At 53.2% G+C, this 18,351-nt stretch overlaps 1 protein-coding gene across 4 annotated transcripts in view; it reads right to left on the reverse strand.

The window, feature by feature from the left end:
- Positions 1-18,351, reverse strand: part of Dot1l (DOT1 like histone lysine methyltransferase) — a 42,070-nt gene that overhangs the window by 9,510 nt on the left and 14,209 nt on the right. For all 4 annotated transcript variants that reach the window (XM_075975436.1, XM_075975434.1, XM_075975433.1 and 1 more), the window contains exons 4-19: positions 16,595-16,658; positions 14,855-15,083; positions 12,894-12,988; positions 12,346-12,408; positions 7,905-7,960; positions 7,260-7,339; positions 4,477-4,545; positions 3,972-4,078; positions 3,276-3,317; positions 2,186-2,293; positions 1,852-2,083; positions 1,528-1,641; positions 1,069-1,160; positions 881-982; positions 560-697; positions 38-163 (exon numbers count right to left, since the gene is read on the reverse strand). In XM_075975436.1, the coding sequence (XP_075831551.1) occupies positions 38-163; positions 560-697; positions 881-982; positions 1,069-1,160; positions 1,528-1,641; positions 1,852-2,083; positions 2,186-2,293; positions 3,276-3,317; positions 3,972-4,078; positions 4,477-4,545; positions 7,260-7,339; positions 7,905-7,960; positions 12,346-12,408; positions 12,894-12,988; positions 14,855-15,083; positions 16,595-16,658 (1,717 nt within the window). The remainder of the gene's footprint in view (positions 1-37; positions 164-559; positions 698-880; positions 983-1,068; positions 1,161-1,527; positions 1,642-1,851; positions 2,084-2,185; positions 2,294-3,275; positions 3,318-3,971; positions 4,079-4,476; positions 4,546-7,259; positions 7,340-7,904; positions 7,961-12,345; positions 12,409-12,893; positions 12,989-14,854; positions 15,084-16,594; positions 16,659-18,351) is intronic.

The following is an 18,351-nucleotide window of genomic DNA, read 5'->3' on the forward strand; positions in this document are numbered from 1 at the left end:
AATCTGAGGGATCTGGTGCATCACCCCAACACCCCACCTGCAGCTCCAGGCAGTGTCGCTGCTTCTCTGAGATCTGGCTCCGCAGGGCCTGTTTCTCTTTCCGCAGGTTCTCCAGAGACAGTGTGGACCAGTCCAGCCTCAGCTCCTCACACCGGGCTCTGAGCTGTGGGCACAGACACAGACAAGATGTCAGCAGCTGAAGGCAGGAAAGCCCGTCTCTCTGGGCAGTGCACTGAATTCTTCCTATAGTTGTGGCCCATGCTGTCAATACCCACCCACAAAGCAAGGTGAGAAAGGCATGTGTGACACAGCACAAAGGGTCCCTGGTGTGATTAGGAATGGGGTGATCCTTGCAGAGCCCAGCAAGAATGTGGAGGAGCAGATCCAAGTCCAGCGCTAAGGCACTAAGTCAGCATACCTCGGGGCTCCTGCCCTCCATCCTGCCTGTGTACAAACCAGCTGCACCGCCCCCTACACACACACACACACACACACACACACACACACACACACACACACACACACACACACACACACACACACACACACACACACACACCAGCTGAAGGCTCTGGCTCCGCAGCTCACTGTTGTCCTTCTCCAGCTGCTCTGACTGCTCCCGCAGCTGCTGGTTGTGGGCAGAGATCTCCTTCTGGGCCTGAATCAGGTCATTGTAGGTCAGCGCCTTCACACCCAACTAGAGATGCAGAGGACAAACCAGGGTGAGTCCCAGTGCATAGGGAACAAAGGGAACGATAATAACCGTGCAGCTCTGACCTGGGTACAGCCAGGGCCACCCTCTGCTTCCAAGGTGGCCAGCCACTCTATGTCAGTCCTTCCATAAGGGTAAGGGAAGCTGAACTTTGGTCACCCCAGTCACCTCATCCAGTTTCTGCTGAAACAGTCTGTGGATCTCCTCCTTTTGGGTTTGGCAATGACCGAAGAGCTGCTGTGCGGTGTCCAGCAGCTGTGTGTTCTTCTCCTGCAAGGGAGGACAGGAGCAGGTGACCTCAGCGCCCCGTCCTGACTACCAACCCAACTACCAACATTAAGGCAGAGCCTGCACACCTTCTCTTGGTCCAGAAGCTGCTGCAGGTTGGCCTTGTACTGTGGGGTCTTCGTGTAAGCCAGGAACTGCAGGTACTGGATCTTGAAGGACTCTGGAGGTACATAGCACAGTGTATGAACCAGGACTGATGCCAACGCCCTTCCCTGAGAGGAGCTGGAGTGGTGGCCAACAGAAAGGAACTACCTGACCTGGCCTGCTGCGGGGTCATCCCTGCCTGTGACTTCACCTCTTCTCAAGCCCGAAACCCGAGAGCAGATCCCTCCTTCAAGTAAGAGACTTGCCAGCATTCCCCATGGAGTGAACCTCTACCAGGCTCCCCCATGTCCCTGAGGCGAGTCAGTCTCAGTCATTCACAAACAGGCAACAAAGCCTCTTCCACACCACCCAGCAGGCTTGACTAGAGCCCTACCACTTCCACAGCCCCACAGAACTGCTTCAACATCAAAGCCATGACCTACCTAAAAGTTTCTGTAATGCAGGCGGGGTGGGTGCCACCAGCAACGGATTGGGGGAGTGGAGCTGCGTGCTTGGAGGTAGCTGGTAGAACGGGCTATGAGGTGCCCTGTACGCATCTGCAGGAGAAAGGATCCCCATCAGTCACCAACCATCGGCCCTATACTACCACAGGCAACACAATACCTCAGCTTGGCAAATCTGAGTCCTGACACTGCTATGTAGTCACAGGCTTGGCACACAACAGAATCCAAATGGTGACTCTACCGTACAGGAGCCCACAGTCACTTGGATGGGGACTCTGCCACACAGGAGAGAAAGAGGCTCACCCTGGGGTGAGGCTGAGGGCGGGGCTGGAGGAGAGGAGTGCAGGAGGTCCAGTGCGCTTTGGCTCTTCTTGGACTTGCGCTCAGCGTTTGCAGCACTCATTTTCTTGGGCCGTCCACGCTTCCGGCCAGCCATTTTCCTCCCTTTCTTGTTCAGTTTCTTCTTCCGGGCTTTGGAGGGAGATGGCTTTTTGACAGTGGCCACACCTGACTTTTCTTCCTCAGCACCAGAGTCCTAGAGGAAATAGGCAGGCAGTGAAGGGCCAGCAGGAGTACCCGCAGGGAGGCACCACTGGGCACCCTGTCTACCAGGCATGTGCAGGGAAGGGCATCTCACCGCGGGGGCCTCCGTGGCAGCTGCCTTGCTCTCTGGGACCTTGGTGGGGGTAGTTGCATTACTCTTGTTCTCTCGCTGCTGCCGGCGCCGAGCTGCTTCCTGCTCCTCCTAAAGGGAAGCAGTGGAAAAGTGTCCCGAACATGCTGGAGGCTCCATCTTCACTCCAGCATCAAAGAAATGGCCACACACACACACAGACTCTGGGGGAGGTGCAATGCCTAACCTGGACCCCACAGCCACTCTGTGGGTAAGGCATGGGCCTGTCATGCGATTGCAGCCCAAGACTGTCCCTGCACTGACAGCTGCAGAACCACATGGCAACGAGAACACATAGGAAATGCCAGCCATTATGGAGACTGCCCCACTAGGCAGGACAGATACAGCCCCTAAACGGATAGGCAAAGTCAAGCCACTTGCTAAGGGCCTATGCTGACGTGAACCCTGTACCTGAGCTAACCTCCATGAGGTGCAAACTTGCATGCACCAGTGGAATTGGGGGTTGAGTGGGGGGAGAATTAAGCCCCTCACTGAGTATACACACTGTTCACCATCTCTAGTATGCTGGGCAGGATGAACTCCTTGGGGGTGTGCAGCAGCCTGCCTACACTCCTGTAACCCTGACAGCCCACCATTTCACCAAGTACCAGCAGACAGAGTGCTGTGCTCTGCTATTAGTGCCCACACAGAGTGAACAGACATCTGTTCATGCCTCCCCAGGGAAAGTCACGTGGAAGCCCAGCTCTGTGTCCCTGGACAGACAGGCAAATGTGCAGCACATGTGGCTAGAGAAGGACTGCCATGGAGCAGACTACCCAGTCTTGCAGGGTGCTGGAGACAGGCACCCTCAACTGTTGTGCACAACTCTGGCATGGGGATGCACAGCACGGTTTAACAAAGAACCCACTGGTAACTGGCATCATCTACAGAAAGATGGATGCTAAACCCACTACAGAGCTGAGGGCCTTCGGAAAGCCTGGGAGGCAGAAATAACACTTGTTTGGGCCTAGGGACCTTGGTCACACATACCAACAGCAAGCACATACAAAGCCAGCAAACATGATCCTCACAGTTGGGAGAAAAGCAAACTTACCCTGAGTTTTGGATTTTTCAGACTAGAAAAATAATTTTCAAGCTAAAGAGAAGAGGAAAGAGCTTTGTTAGAAGCGAGCCCCGAGCACGGACACAGGTGGCGTGTCCCACACGCTGCCGGGCCCACCAGCACACACTGCAGGTGGCACAGCAGGAGTAATATACAACCCAGGATAGCTACCCTCGAGTCGCAAGTGACTGCTAAGGAACCAGGGACAGGACCTTCCAAGGGGAACACTGGCTGCTACACCGCAGAGGGAACTCACAGCATAGTTCAGGAGTCTTGAGGGCCCCTTTACCTACAGCAGCAAGGGCAGAGCACAGCTGCTGCTGGCTCAGGAGAGCACAGAACAAAAAGCAGAATTGCCAACATGCTGCCTCAAGGAACCCAGAGGGTACCAGGACAGATGGAGAACAGAACCTGGGACCATACACAGAAGGTTCTGGCAAGGAGAAGATACCCTGTGGGGGCCATGAGGAAGAGGCCAGCACATACCCAGGGAAGGCTGGGGACGAGGACAGAAGGGATGACAGAGACCACAGGTCTCTGAATATGATAATATGATGCCAAAATTACTATGGCCCCTATTCATCAGGTGGACTAAGGGCTGAGACCCAGAGCTGCCAGGGAGCTCTGTAGGGTAACAAGCAGGCATACAGAGGCAGCGTGCTGTACTGTAGCACTGTGGGCACTCACTATGGTGCGGTCAATAGTGTGCAGGTAGTAGGAGACGGGCTTCCCAGTCCATGACACGGAGCCCTTCAGGGGTGACAGCTCCACCACACGCATAATGGTGCCGATGTCTGTGGAAGAGCAGCAAGTCAGGACTGTGGCAAGAGGCCTGCGCCCCACACCAGTGTCAACAGCATCCCCAAAGGGAGGAATAATTTGGGGCCTGTCAGGAACAAGGTGGCGAGCACACATGAATGAGATCAGATTTCAAGAGCAGCCAGCATCAAAGCAAGCATGCAGACCCGGAACTGGACCAGCCAAGCGCCTTGCCCAGGGAGACCCACAGGAGGGCTGGCCACCCCATCCTAAGGCCCCTCCTGAAAGAACATGTCTACAAGGGGATGTGCTTAACATACTGTGGGCAGAGGCTGTGGAGCAGCTAGTTGAGTGCCCTCCCTGCAGGGCAGAGTATCATCTGACTGGGCGAGGGGAACCAGGTACCCTATGCACCACGGAGCCCAGAGCTTACCACTCAAGTTCCTGCTGTTGATCCTGAAGTTCAGAGGGGCAAAGGGCTTTGAGGAGACGATTCTGCCGCCTACAACACAGAAGCCATCACTGCCATGTGTGCAAAAACCCACACAGGCACACACAAGCTGGAGACCACAAACCCAGGCATGAGCAATTGCCCAGGACAGGAAACAGGTGAACAATGCCTGTGCCCAGGAGATGCTAGGCATTCTTCACAAGACCCCTGGTGCTCATCCCTGACCCTGCAGCCATAGAGAACAGTGACTCTACACAGTGGTGACAACTGGGTGCCTGCTAAAAGGGTCATGGTGGAACCCAGTACCACAATAAAGCACAAGAAAGAGATTGCTATAAACCATGTGTTACCAGGAGGGGGAGCTGAAACAAAGGCACTGAGGAGACCTACAGGCAGTGTAGCACAGTGATTACCCTGGCATTCCAGCAGCTGAGAGAGGGGGACTGTCATGAGTCTGAAGACAAACTGAGCTAAGCGGCAAGATCCCAGTTTTTAAAAAGACACAACAGAGAAAGACCCAGAGATCAGGGCTGAGAAGCTGACTGGCTGCTGAAGCCCTTGAGGCTAGAGAGATGTAGGCAGAGGCCGGGACAGGAGACAAGAATCAGAACTGTACAAGAGGCAAAAGAGCCATGCCAAACCACACAAAGATTCAAACCTGTGACAGCCACACAGGAAGAACAAACTTGAAACATGGAAGTCTAGGTGTGGAGGCACATACCTTTAATCCTAGTATGAGGCAGAGATGGGCAGATCTCTGAGAGTAGTCTAGCCTGGTCTACATAAAGAGTTCCACAACAGTCAGAGCTACATAGAAATCTTGCCTCAAAACAAAACCCAGCCTAATTTTTGTGAATGGTGCAGATTCCTTCCATATTAAAGAGAAGCATTGGGGTGGAAAGGGGAGAATGAGAACATCATGAAGCCCAGGCCAGTCTAGGAGCTCTAGGCCTCCTGCCTTGGCCTGATTACTAGAACAGCCCTGAATCCCACACCCATTGATAGCTAAACAAAGAGACTCAAAAGACCACACTGGCACAGTGATACATGTCTGTCATCCCAGCACTGGGGAAGCTGAGGCAACACTGTTCTGGGACAGCCTCGGTTACACAATGAGACTCCTTTCTCAACACAAGCACACATATCTTTGAATGTGTACGCAGCTGCTTATATAAGTAAACCAGTCTCTAGCCCCCTCCATGTCTTGCTTTCTGAGTACTGTACACCAGCAAAAGGGCCTGGCCAGACCACAGCAGGGTCAGCTCCATGTCTCCAGTGTGCAGGAAAGCAGCAAACACCAATGGCTCAGACTGAAATGCCATGGGCCAGTCTGGCCAGCACCTATGAGCTGCCCTAAGCAGTGATAGGAATGACCTGCAACCACCGAGCACAAGTAGGCCCAAGGGGAAAGCCTAGTCAAGAGAGGGCCACAGGAACAATTTGATTACCATGAACACCCACAAGTGGGTGTTTGTGCTGGATACTTTTGGTCTATTTGACACAAACTAGGGCCTTCTAGGAAGAGAGAATCTCAATTGAGAAAAATGCCTCCAGCAGATTGACCTGCAGGCAGTCCGTGGGGCACTCACTGTCTTGACTGACTGGTATGGGAGGACCACCACATGCTCCTGAGGAGTGCAAGAAAAGTAGCAGAAGAAAAGTATCTGAGCCAGAGCAGAGCCAGTCGGCAGTTTTCCCACAAGGCCTCTACTGCAGCTCCTGCCCTGATGTCCATAGATTGCTTTGGTCATGGTGTCTGTCACAGCACAGAGAGCACACTAAACAACACTGCAGCAGCAGTCCACAGGGTGGTCTCTAAGGGCAGGACAGGGAAGGGGCAGAGCACCGCCACTGAAGGCTGGGGCTGGCTGTCATCAGAGCCTGGCCCACCTAACAACTAACTGAGCACACTAGCTCTGAGGGACAAGTTAATCTAGGACTGGATGACTCAGTCAAGATCTGGCCCCAAGCAGGCTAATGTGGTGTATATTGCAATAAACTTAAAGGCCAGCTTCGGCTATATGACTGAGTTTAAGACTAGAATGGATCTAGGCCAGACCCTGTCTAGAATGGGACCGTTTTAAAACACAAATGAACGGATGAAGGAAAGAATATGAGGCAGGGGTGAAGCTCAGTGGGGGAGTGTCTGCTGAGCGCACAAGGCTCGTCCCCAGCACCTCAAGTAATTAACTCTAAAAGCATGGGGGAGGCTGAGGACAGGCCCTACAGCAAATCCCGTCACTTCTGTGACAGCTACAGGGTTGGGAAATCAGACTAAGAAATCGGCAAGTCTGGGTATTCCTGCTCCCTGCAGAGGGACAGCAATATGAAGTGCAGACGGCCCAGTCCTATGCGAGGGGCTGTGTGTGCTCTATGCAATGCCTTAATCACAAAATCTCTCCATCACCAAAGACTGACGGGCACAAACACATGTGCAGACACATCATGAGCTCACAAGCGAAGAGCCCTGGTGTTGGTGCTTGCAGCAGGAGACTGCTTCTGAGCTGGGTTAGCCCTTCAACCCATCTGCTGTCTGGGGGTACGCTTGGCACCAAGGCCTTCAGTCACCGGGACTCACTTCTGCTGTGCAGCCCAGGAGCTGGGGATGGGTAGCAGGAAGCAGGTGGGGCCTGGGGCTTCCATGCACTACCCATCATGAATAGGGAGGATCACTGAGGACCTCTCAAGGCAAACTGATGTAACTGCATGTTCCCCACCCCCACACTGTGGGAATAGCAGGCCCGTGGGCAGGAGGGCTGCATTACCTTCCTTCATGTTTGCGAATCGCTCCTTCAGCTGGTGATCCACCTCAGGACCAAAGGCAAAGTTATTCACAAATATAACACTGCAAAACAATGTTTCAGTTCAGTAAAACTGAGGCTGTGCACATCAAGTCCCAGCCTGGACACAGCCTGCTGCTGGTCCCTGCCAGGTGCTGCGCCCCCTCCCCCACCCACCCATCTGAGGTGAGCAGAGTAAGCAGGAAAGCAGGGGCAGGAGACAAACCGCCTGGGCTGAATCCAGCACCAGGCGCCAGTTCTTCTGAAATAAAATGGGCTTCCTCGAAGCACTCCCTGGCAACAGAATGCAGGGAGAATCTGCTCCCAGGGCACAAGCAAACGTAAGCACTTGATGAGCAGGCACCACCCCCAGCAGAAAACAGAGGTGAGGCCCCAAAACACCTAGATCCCCTGATGGACCCCATGACGAGGACGGCAGTTTGCTCAAGGGGACCAGCACAGGGGCTGCCCGCACCCCATGTGAGACCAAAGGCAGGCCAGCACCGAGGAGGGGCTGGCACTTTTGAAGCAGCAGCCCTGCAGTACCCTCCACAAGCGGCCACCCACATCTGGGGGACAAGAGTCAGAGGCCACAGCACAGCCAGCAGCACAGCCCACAGCCGGCCGTACCTCGTGTTGGCGATCCGTTCCCTCCACTCCTCTGAGAGGAAGTCACCTCGTTCCAGCTAAGAAAGAAAGGAACATGTTTACTCATGGGCTTGCTTGGTTCAAACCCAGTCCCCGCAGCTGCTGTGAGAGACATGGAATGAGCTGGATCTTGGGGTGGGAAGGTGACTATGGACAGCCAGTGGACAGCTCTGCAGAGGGCAGGGCCTAAACCCCAGCAGGAAGCAGCACCCATTCGGGACAGACAAGAGGAAAGTATGGTGTGGGTCCAGGTGAGGAGCCACAGTGCCATGTGCTTGGCCAGCCAACCCTCTCTGCACCCAGACTGTGCCCCCCCCCCCAAAATAGCAGCACCACACAGAACTTCTGCAGACCTTACAGACATGAGATGTATTTATGTGGCCAGGAAGCCACTGGATCAACCATCCTGTGACTAGTCATCAACCATGAGGACTGTGTCTGCAGATAAGGTCACCTCTGTGCACCTTGCATTAGTATATGTTTGCTGCACACTGATCCCAAAACTGCAGCCTGCCACGACCGTGTCAGCACTAATGTCATTCCACCTCCTTCAGGCCAGAGTGTGTTAAAGGGAAACAGCTTTTTTTTTTCTCCCCTTTTTTTCTTTTTGGTTTTTCAATACAGTAGCCCTGACTGTCCTGGAACTCATTCTGTAGACCAGGCTGGCCTCAAACTCAGAGATCCACCTGCCTCTGCCTCAGAGTGCTTTTATCCTGACTACCTGGAACCAGACTCCCAAGCAATCTGGGTTTACAATTCTGCAGACCACCCACTACCTGCAGTGCCAGGCATATGGCCCAGGAAAAGAACAGTCCACTCTACATGGAGGTCATGGAGGTGGGGGTGGGATTGTTTAGTTGTTTACAAAACCCAAAAGACAGGGACATTCCTGAAAAGATGGACAGATATACAGCATAGTCTGTCCATTGTCAAGGATGCCACACTGGGCTGGAAAGTTCCTTGGCAATGAACAGGAGCAAAGATCTGATGCACTACCCACCGCGCGGTGCGAACAACACAACAGGCAAATCTCCTGAGCAGAAGTGGTGGATCTACGCGTATCAGAGGCTAAGGGATGTCGACCATGGGTAACACCAAAGGCCCACACTGGAGTCCCCATGAGCTGTGGCTGACAGGATGACAGAGCACCCGCCAAGCTGCAGGCCCAGGGCTACCTCCCCACCCTGCTAGGACAAGACTGTCCCCAGACAGGAGCAGCTGTAACAGCCTCCGTCCTCCAGTGAGGCAGAGCGGACCTGGGCTGGAGTGGCCAGAGCCCTGCGTGCCCCTGGAGGCTGCACAGTCCCTGAGCCTACCCCAGGCCAGGGCCCACCTCTCCTCTAACCTACTCCTCAGCAACCTCTGACTCTGTTCTGCTGTACACCAGCCAGCCCTGAAGATGGGGGCTTCAGTCATTCCCCAAATGCAGGGGAGCAGTTGGGCCTAGGAGACCTAGGCTCCCACTCTCCCCTAAGTTAAGCACTCTGGCAGAGACCATGCCTCCATCTGCCGTGCTGCGGAATCTGAGCTAAGCAGAGAAGCCATATCCCTTTAAGCCCTGGGTACTGGGTCTCTACATCTCTGGATGAGAACAACCTACAGCATGTTCTAAGACTCCTAGGAAGAACTCTGCTCCAAGACAGGCTCCAGCAACAGAGAAACCCTGCCTCGAAAAAACCAAAAAAAAAGAACTCTGCAAACCCGGACGGCCTCCCTAACTCTGCTGACTGCCTTTGCCGTGGCTGACCGCTGGGTCCTGCAACGTGGCTGCACAGACAGGCACAGACGCAGGCTGGCTCCACTCCAGGAACCTGAGGGGTGCCTCCTGAGGACAGACCTCTCACCCTGCAGCTGTGTCATGTGTGGACCCAGCATTCCTCTCCCTGCAGGCCCTAGTACTACTGTCCTAGCCAAGCAGGCCATGAAGTTTGGGGAGACAACTAGCTGCACCGTGTGTGAGGCCAGTCCTAACCATCTGGCCCAGGATGGAAGCACAGGCCTGAAGCAAGGTGTCTGCTGCTGTGTAGGAAATCTCCATACACTCCACCCTGCAGGGAGGCCCCTTCAGACAGGAAGTCCCTGAAATTGAGCGGATGTGCTGGGCCCTCCCTCCCCAGGCATACAGGAGCAGTAAGGACTGCTGAGAGACACTGTCACACCAACCAAGACACCTGGGAGAGGCTTAGGTCTACTGAGACACCTGGAAAGGATGCTCTCCAGCCTGTCATGCTGCCTTAGGCCATGCGGTGCATTCCAGATTCCCAGCTTTGTAAGCTGTCACCCATGCTGGGGTGGGTCTTTGTGATGCAGCTGTCTGTGAGTCATTTCTGCTTCTGTTAAGTGTCCCCTCACCAACACTTTCTGTAAGTAACCCCTGGAAAACTCGAGAGTTCTCCAAGCTGAGCTCTGTTGGTTCCCTATCTAGGAAACATTTGTTCATATCTCCTAAGGAACAGTGTCACAGCTGCATCTACCAACATGGAAAAGGAGGGGAACAGCACACAGCAGGTTAGCATCCATGAAGGAAGTGGGGAAGACTGACACAGGCCCCACACAAGTCTGGGGAAGGCCAAAAAAGGTCACAATGGGTGAGACCCAGGAGGCCATGGTCAGACACAGACTCAGCCATTGCGAGTACCCATCAGCTCAGTCTGGAGAGCAAAAGAGCAGAGGCACTAAGGTCTGTGGACAGTCTCAGACGCATGCCCCACGGGTATGCCTCAGTAGGACTGGCTGCCCACAGGACACCTCAGCAAGCTCTAAGCAGCATAGGCTATTCTACTCTCTTCCAGGGTCAGGGGTCAAAGCCCAGAGACCCCTCTGAGAAGATGAACTGCATACAAAGCTATACAGCCATGGCTGCCCAGGCAATGGGAAGGCAGGCACACTCTGAATACAAGAGGTTACCAAGACGGGGAATGTTAGGAAACACCACCAGCAGAGATGACCATGGTTCAGGGTCTGCTCCAAATTGGCTAAGGGACCATAGAGGATGAGGGAGGGGACTACCAGACTCAATTCAGCCGCTGGAGGGAGCATGTCAGAAGACCTGGCTTGGGGCAGCATCCAAGAGGCCACTGCATGGCGGGTGGCAGCATCCCTGGCACAAGGCAGTTCTGGGCCAGAAGAGTCCTCTGGGCTATTTTTAGGGTCCCCTGGATTTTCTCCTGCATGCTCCTGAATAGCAGAAGGCAGGGCTCAGGGCTTGCAAAATCAAAGCTGCAGTACTGCACAGGCCAGGCAAGTGCCTAATGGCCAGGAAAGGTGCCTATGCAGCCTCCTGGAGAAGGTTGGTGGTCACTCAGGTGCTGTGGGAAGCCAGAGTGAACACAATCAAAGGCAAAAAAGTTGCTTTCTATTTCTGCTGCCAGGTTGCTTCTGATGGTTATCAAGGCCTCAGAAACACCCCTTGGCCTTAGCCCTGCTCCCAGCCACAAGCCAAGGGCCACCAGCATGAGCACTGAGGCCCATGAGGGCCCAACAGTGAAACAGCCAAAATGACAAACAGCTACCAGTCACAACACTGGCTTCACCCACAAAGGCCAGGTCATCCAACAATGACAAACAGCAGCAGAAGAAGAAGCAGAAAGAAGGAAGAGGGAGAAGAAGAGAAAGAAGAGGAGAAAGAAGTAGAAAAAGAAGGAGGAGGAAGAGGAGGAAAGAGAAGGAGGAGAAAAAAGAGGAGGAGGAGGAGGAGGAGGAGGAGGAGGAGGAGGAAGAGGAAGAGGAGGAGAAGGGTCTTCTTGAAAGCTATGTCCTCAACCGAGAACTCTACGTGGGTGTGGAACCCACAGGCCCCACCGAAAGTGTAAAGAGTCATCACGGTTGATGACGAGGAGAGCACAATGTCTCAGGAATCCAGACCCATCTCCTGGGTCCCAGACACAGTATCAAGTGGGCCTCTCCTAACAGATTCCCAAGACCCTCACACGTGGGAGACTTCCACCAAGAAAACACGAGTGAGCTGGGATTATTGAAGGAAGGGTGACACACAGAGCAAGACAGAGTTATCGCCGTGCGGTCCGCTGCACAAAGGACACAGGCACCACAGACTGCCTCTCCCAGCCAGCCCACAAAATGGTCTAACCAGATCAAGAAGAACCCAAGGGTCCCAATCCTGATGCCACAGGCTACACAAAGGTGCAGCTCATTAGGGGTGCACTTGCCCGGTCTGGAGGTCTCAGCTCCTTAGAGTTGAGCATATGCTGACACAGCCCAGTTACCACATGTCTAGGGATGATGCCCGGGCCAAGGAAGCAGGAAGGGCCAAGCTCAGTTGGGGCTCTGCAGCTAGCTCCAGAGACTGTGCCCATTGCCACAGAGGGCCATATGGTCACTGCTCAAGACTGACTGGGGTCAAGAGAGGAGGGGAAAGGGAGCTGGGCTAGGATGGAGGCCGCGGGCATGGAGCGATGGCACTCACTGTGTATTCTGCATGCTTTTTTCCATACCATTTCATCCACTTCCTGAACTCTCGGTCCATGGTCTGAGGAAAAGAAAGCACACAACGTTATAAATTCAGGAAGGCTGAGGCGGTGGAGGGTCCACAAGCTCTGCAGGGTCATACCAGACAAGATACTGATGCCTATCTACGGCGACCCTGCTGTGGAGCACAGTGGTCGGGGCACCCAAAGGAGGGGCTATGGGATAGTCACAAGGTTCCCAATACTCCAGTAGAGCCCCAAGATCAAGAGCCTGAACCCCACCCTGGGAGGAAAAGATGGGGTGTCCACAGGAAATATGCACACCCTCTCAACTCATAGGAGCTCAGCAACATTCTCTCTCCAGGAAGAGGTGGCCATGTCCTGCCAGGAGAGCAGAATGTCCTTATCATGAAGCTCTGCAGAGCCTACCAGGGCCACAGGCACCCTGCTCGAAGGTGCTGGGTGTCACAAACACAGAAACACTTGGCCTAAAGGAGCTCTACCCAGACACAAGAGCCTGAAGCACTGTGCACACGTGACTGCTCACCTCCGCGTACTTGGCTGGGATGTCCGCTTTCTCCACTCCGTAGTGATGTTTGCAGTTGGTGGCCGCAGCAACCTGAAGGACAACCTGCCCCACACCTTCAGCCAGAGAGACACATGTGTGGTCAGAGTCTGTGTGGCCCCCACAGAGACCAGTAGGCTCAGCCACATGACAATGTCCCTTGGCATCAGAGAAGAAACCATTCACAAGCACAGACCTCCCAGCAGAAGATGTTTGCACTACTCTACAACACATAATGTCATTTGTGAACCTGCAACCTGTCTGCTCCTGTGTGGGGATGGCTGCACAAAGCTTAGCAGTCCCCAGGAAGTCACTTCTTCACATAAGTCACCCCCTGGGCCAGCTAGGACCCTGAACCTAACAGGTCTGCTTGACAATGGGAAACAAAATAAAAAATCCAGAGGCTATAACCGCCAGCGACTGGCACCTGCTGGCCCTACGCAGGGAAGTCAGGCCTGCTTCATGGCATCAAGGGTCAAGCCTCTGAAGATGACCCTACACGTGGCAGGCCAGTTTCACATTTGAGATGGCACATACATGCCACCTGATTTTCTATGCTGGGAAGTGTTTTCCAGTAACAAGCAGCTCAGAACCATAGAGTAGAGAAGCCAGGAGACACACCACACAGTGCCTCAGGAGACATAAAGCCTGGACAGGGGCATCCCCTCCACAGTTTAGTAGGGTGAGTCCCAAAACTACAGTGCCTCAGGAGGGGCTCTGAAAGGTAAGGGACCCAGGAGGCTCAACCTCCAGGGTTGGACCAGCAGCTTCTAAAAGAACTGCAGGTGTATCTGGGCCTTTTTGAGCCTTTACCATGAGGTATGGGAAATAAGTCCTATGCTGGACAGTTTTATGTCAACTTGACACAAGCTAGAGTCATCTGAGAAGAAAAAGACAATGTTTCCATAAAATCATATTGGAGGAAAACTTGGGGCATTGGGATCTCTCTCTCTCTCTCTCTCTCTCTCTCTCTCTCTCTCTCTCTCTCTCTCTCTCGATCTCGATTTTCAAGACAGCGTTTCTCTGTGTAATAGTCCTGGCCTGTCCTCTATAGATCAGGCTGGCCTTGAACTCACAGAGATCCACCTGCCCCTGTCTCCCTGGAATTAAAGGCATACATACATCTGGCACATTTCATTAATTAGTGACTGATGGGCAAGGGCCCATTGTAGGTAGAGCTATACCTAGGATGCTGATTCTGGGTTCTATAAGAAAGCAGAATGGCCGGGCGGTGGTGGCGCACGCCTTTAATCCCAGCACTCGGGAGGCAGAGGCAGGCGGATCTCTGTGAGTTCGAGACCAGCCTGGTCTACAGAGCTAGTTCCAGGACAGGCTCCAAAACCACAGAGAAACCCTGTCTCGAAAAACCAAAAAAAAAAAAAAAAAAAAAAGATAAAAAAAAAAAAAGAAAGCAGAATGAGCAAGCCATGTGGAGCAAGCTTATTGCAGCATCCTCCATGGTGTCTGCCATCAGTTTCTGCCTCCAGGTTCCTGCCCTGTGTGAGTTCCTGTCATGACTTCCTTCAGTGATGAACAGTGATGTAGAAGGATAAGACAAACAAACCCTTTCCTCCCCAGGTTGCTTTAGGTCATGGTCCTTCACCGCAACAATTGAAACCCTAGTGGACACCATCAGAACCACAGCCAGCCATGTAGGCAGTCCAGCGGCCCCACGAGTGAGTGTGACCAGAGGCCTCAGGAATACTGCTCTGGTTGAGAATCTCACAAGCCAAGACCCATGGGGTCATAAGAAGGTTTAGGGGCTGTAAGGAGCCAGGAGGATTTTGGGTGGAGGCCCTGAGCAGGAGCACTAGTGGTACCAGAAGCCTCGGCTAAGCCAGTGTCCGCCCTAAAAGGTCCTAAGAAGTCCCTTGAGCATTCATGTGCAGACGAGGGTGCACTGAGAGCCAAGGACAGCTCAAAGACTGCTACAAGACACTCACCACTGCCCAGGTCTACAAACAGGTCATCCTCGGTCATCTTGATCTCGTCGATCATCTGGGCGACCAGGTCGAAGGAGGTCTCCCCATACACCTCAGGGGAAAAGGGCTCATAGTTGTTGAGCTTCTCAGGGTCAGTCACAGAGTGGTTGTACACCTGCTGCAGGATGTGCCGCAGGAGCCCATTGGAAGGTCGAGTATTTAGCTTCATGGGCTGCGTGGTGCCCTTCCACTGGGGACAAAAGTAGACATGACCAATTACACTTCACAGCAGACAGAAATCCTGTATCAAAAAGGTCACCAGGTGGTGTGGTAGCAGACGCCATTAATCCCAGCAGAGGCAGAAAGATCTCTGAGTTCAAGGCCAGCCTGGCTAACAGAGCTAGTTCCAAGACAGCCAGGGCTGTTACACAGAGAAACCCTGTCTCAAAACAAACACAAAAGGGGCTGGAGTGTGGCTCAGTGGTAAAGAACCTACTAAGGCAGTCCCGAAGACCACAACAGAAAACAACACAGCAGCGTGACTGTGCCTGTGAGTGCACAGAGCCAGTTCTGGCCTCCAGGCTTCTGTCCGACCCCTCCAGGCCAACTCAGGCACTTCATCTATGTTACTCACAGAAGGTCAACTCCAACTGGACCTGGTAAGCTTCCTGGCCTAAGCCCAGTCCTGGAGTCCCAGGAGCCCTTCCTGACTCCACGCTCCCTGGCAGGCATACCTCCTCCCAGGACATACCTCAGACTCTCTAGCGTTGGGGCAAGGTCTTGAACTTACGTTCACAAGAAAGCAGCGAACAGCTGCAGACTCCAACTGCAGTCTCAGGCTGGCCTTGGAATACACATTGGCACATCCTGGCACTCATCTACTGACCTTAGCCACCAGATCAAATTCCCTCAGGGGAGAAGGGCTCAACCCCTTGGTCTCATAGCCATGGACACTCTACCAGCCATAGCACTGGCACAGGATGTGACGAGACTGGATAGTCCATCTGAAGGGCCAGGCCCCACGCCTCTTGCTGCCCCACAGGAGCCCTAATGCAGCTGATACAGCTGGTGTTCCACTGGTACAGAGATGAGGGCAGAACCAGTGCCCAGTGGGCCATCCCTGCAGAGCTGCATGAGTGTCTTAGCTCAAGGAACCATGAAGCTACCCTGTCCCAGCCCAGCCTCTCCACACAGCCCATCTTCCACAGAGTGTTCCCTGACACCACAGATCCCCATAAAGGCCCAATACCTGCTAAAAGCCCCACTGCCCCTGTGCCTTCTAGAAAGACCACTCCCTGGGTGCTCAGTGGTCAAGCTCTGCTGCCTGCACCCAGTTTGTCAGCTAAGGTGGGCAGGCGGAGCATAGCTTTATGTGACTATTGTGAGGACACCTCCTCCCAGCAGGTGGAGCAGACTAGAAAATATTAGAGCAGAGGCCACAGGCTCAAAGACAGCAGCAGGGCAGAGGGAGGTAGGCTCCCAGTTCCAAAGGGTGCTGACTGCACCTCTGCTGCAGCATGCAGAGATGGGCAGATATGCAATGACCCCAAGAAGCTACTTGAGAAGACGGCTAGGGTAGCTGGGGCTTAATATACTGCCATACAACCCCCCTGTCTCATCATGCCAACTGCCCTCCCCACCACTCTTTGACAGCAACCAGGAGGTCCTCCTAGTGCTTGACTGCCCTGGGAGGTCCAGGAGTCAGCATCATGAAAACGCACAGAGGAAATTGAACAGCCTCACAAGTGTGGAGCCACCTACCAGCTGGTGGATGCTGTCGATGGCTCGGTTGTACTTGTCACACAGCCTCTGCATGCTTTCAAAACTGAGAAAGAAAGAGAGGAAGCGTCAGTGGGCTGCAATGTGCCCAGCTTTCACAGACTTGTAGGGCTGGGCAAAGCCTCTAGGGAGGCATGGGATTCCAGAAGCACCAACATGGCAGGCCAGCAAGAGGCTGCATGCTGAGACAGTCTCCAGCCACAGGACCAAGTGCAAAGGCAGTCTGGACAGGTCTATATCCATGTGTCAGCTCCATGGTCAGACCATGTCACTAGATGAGGAACTCAAGGAAAGTCACTATGAAGACTGGACTAGGGTTGGAGAGGCGGCTCAGTGATCAGAGCTCTCATAGAGGATGCAGGTTGTGCTCCCAGCACCCACATGGTGACTCACAACCATCTCTATCTCCAGCTCCAGGGGACATGACTCCCTCTTATGACCCCTGTGGGCACTGCTCACACACAGGACACAAACATACAAGCAGGCAAATATTCACACTCAAAATAAAAATAAATGAAAATCTTTTTTTCTTCTTCTTCTTCCTTTTTATTTTGGTTTTTCAAGACAGCCCTGGCTGTCCTAGAACTGGCTCTACAGACCAGGCTGTCCTCACAGAGATATCCACCTGTCTCTGCAGATTGAAGGCATGGGCCACCACACACAGCCAAATGAAATCTTTTAAAAAGGAAACAAGCAGAGCCGGGCGATGGTGGCGCACGCCTTTAATCCCAGCACTCAGGAGGCAGAGGCAGGCGGATCTCTGTGAGTTCGAGACCAGCCTGGTCTACAGAGCTAGTTCCAGGACAGGCTCCATAGCCACAGAGAAACCCTGTCTCAAAAAAACAAAAAAAAAAAAAAAAAAGGAAACAAGCAGAGTGCCAAGGAATGTGTGGACAGAGGAGCCCGTCAGTCTCTGAACACCACATGCAGGAATCTGTATCTTCTGAGACAGGCCTGGGGAAGGATGGCTCAATTAGGAACTGCCTCTGGGAAGACTCCTGCACACTTCGAGCACTAGGCGAGAAAATACCGAACTCCCATTTTGAAGGCAGGAGCCATTATGCTTCGCTTTTAAAAATAAGTGTCTATTTACTGTGAGAGTTGAGTTGCTCTGTTTCCTGGAACCTGACCTTCCTCAACCCACGATCTTCATTTGTTTATTTAGAATACCCTTACCCTCCCTGACCCCCCCACCCCCCTTAATCACATGATGACCATGGGAATTTTTTTAAAGGTCTCTTTGTATTTCCTTCTTGCCCCATTGTCTCCCTTCTATAAATCTATGAGTGATTTTATTCCTTAAAGAGGGTCTAAGAGGTGGATTAGGGGCTGCTTTCTTTAACTTGACTTCGAAGGCAGTCGCTGGCCAGCTTTTGCGTGCACTGCAATAAAAATCAAGCTTGCTTCAAAACTGACCCAAAGTGGTCTTATTCTCACTATTGAGATTAACACAGGCAGCAGAAGCATAGTTCTGGGGACAAGGGACCACTCCATCCCTATATGCTCAGGGGTAGGGCCTTTGGGGCACTAATACACACAGGAAACTTCCTCCCTACCGCGGCCCTAACACTCCAGCATGCTACAGTGTGAACCAGGATGGGCCAAATCAGTGTCTTGCTATCCCAGAAGAGACCCAGGCCAGCAGCAGTCACAGGACAAAAGAAGAGCTCCCAGACTGCAGGTACTACAGAAAAGCCAAAGCACACACAACCGCAGTCCTAGCTATTTATGAGTTGAGT

Source organism: Microtus pennsylvanicus, chromosome 6 (genome assembly GCF_037038515.1).
Source record: "Microtus pennsylvanicus isolate mMicPen1 chromosome 6, mMicPen1.hap1, whole genome shotgun sequence".
Classification (NCBI taxonomy): domain Eukaryota; kingdom Metazoa; phylum Chordata; class Mammalia; order Rodentia; family Cricetidae; genus Microtus; species Microtus pennsylvanicus.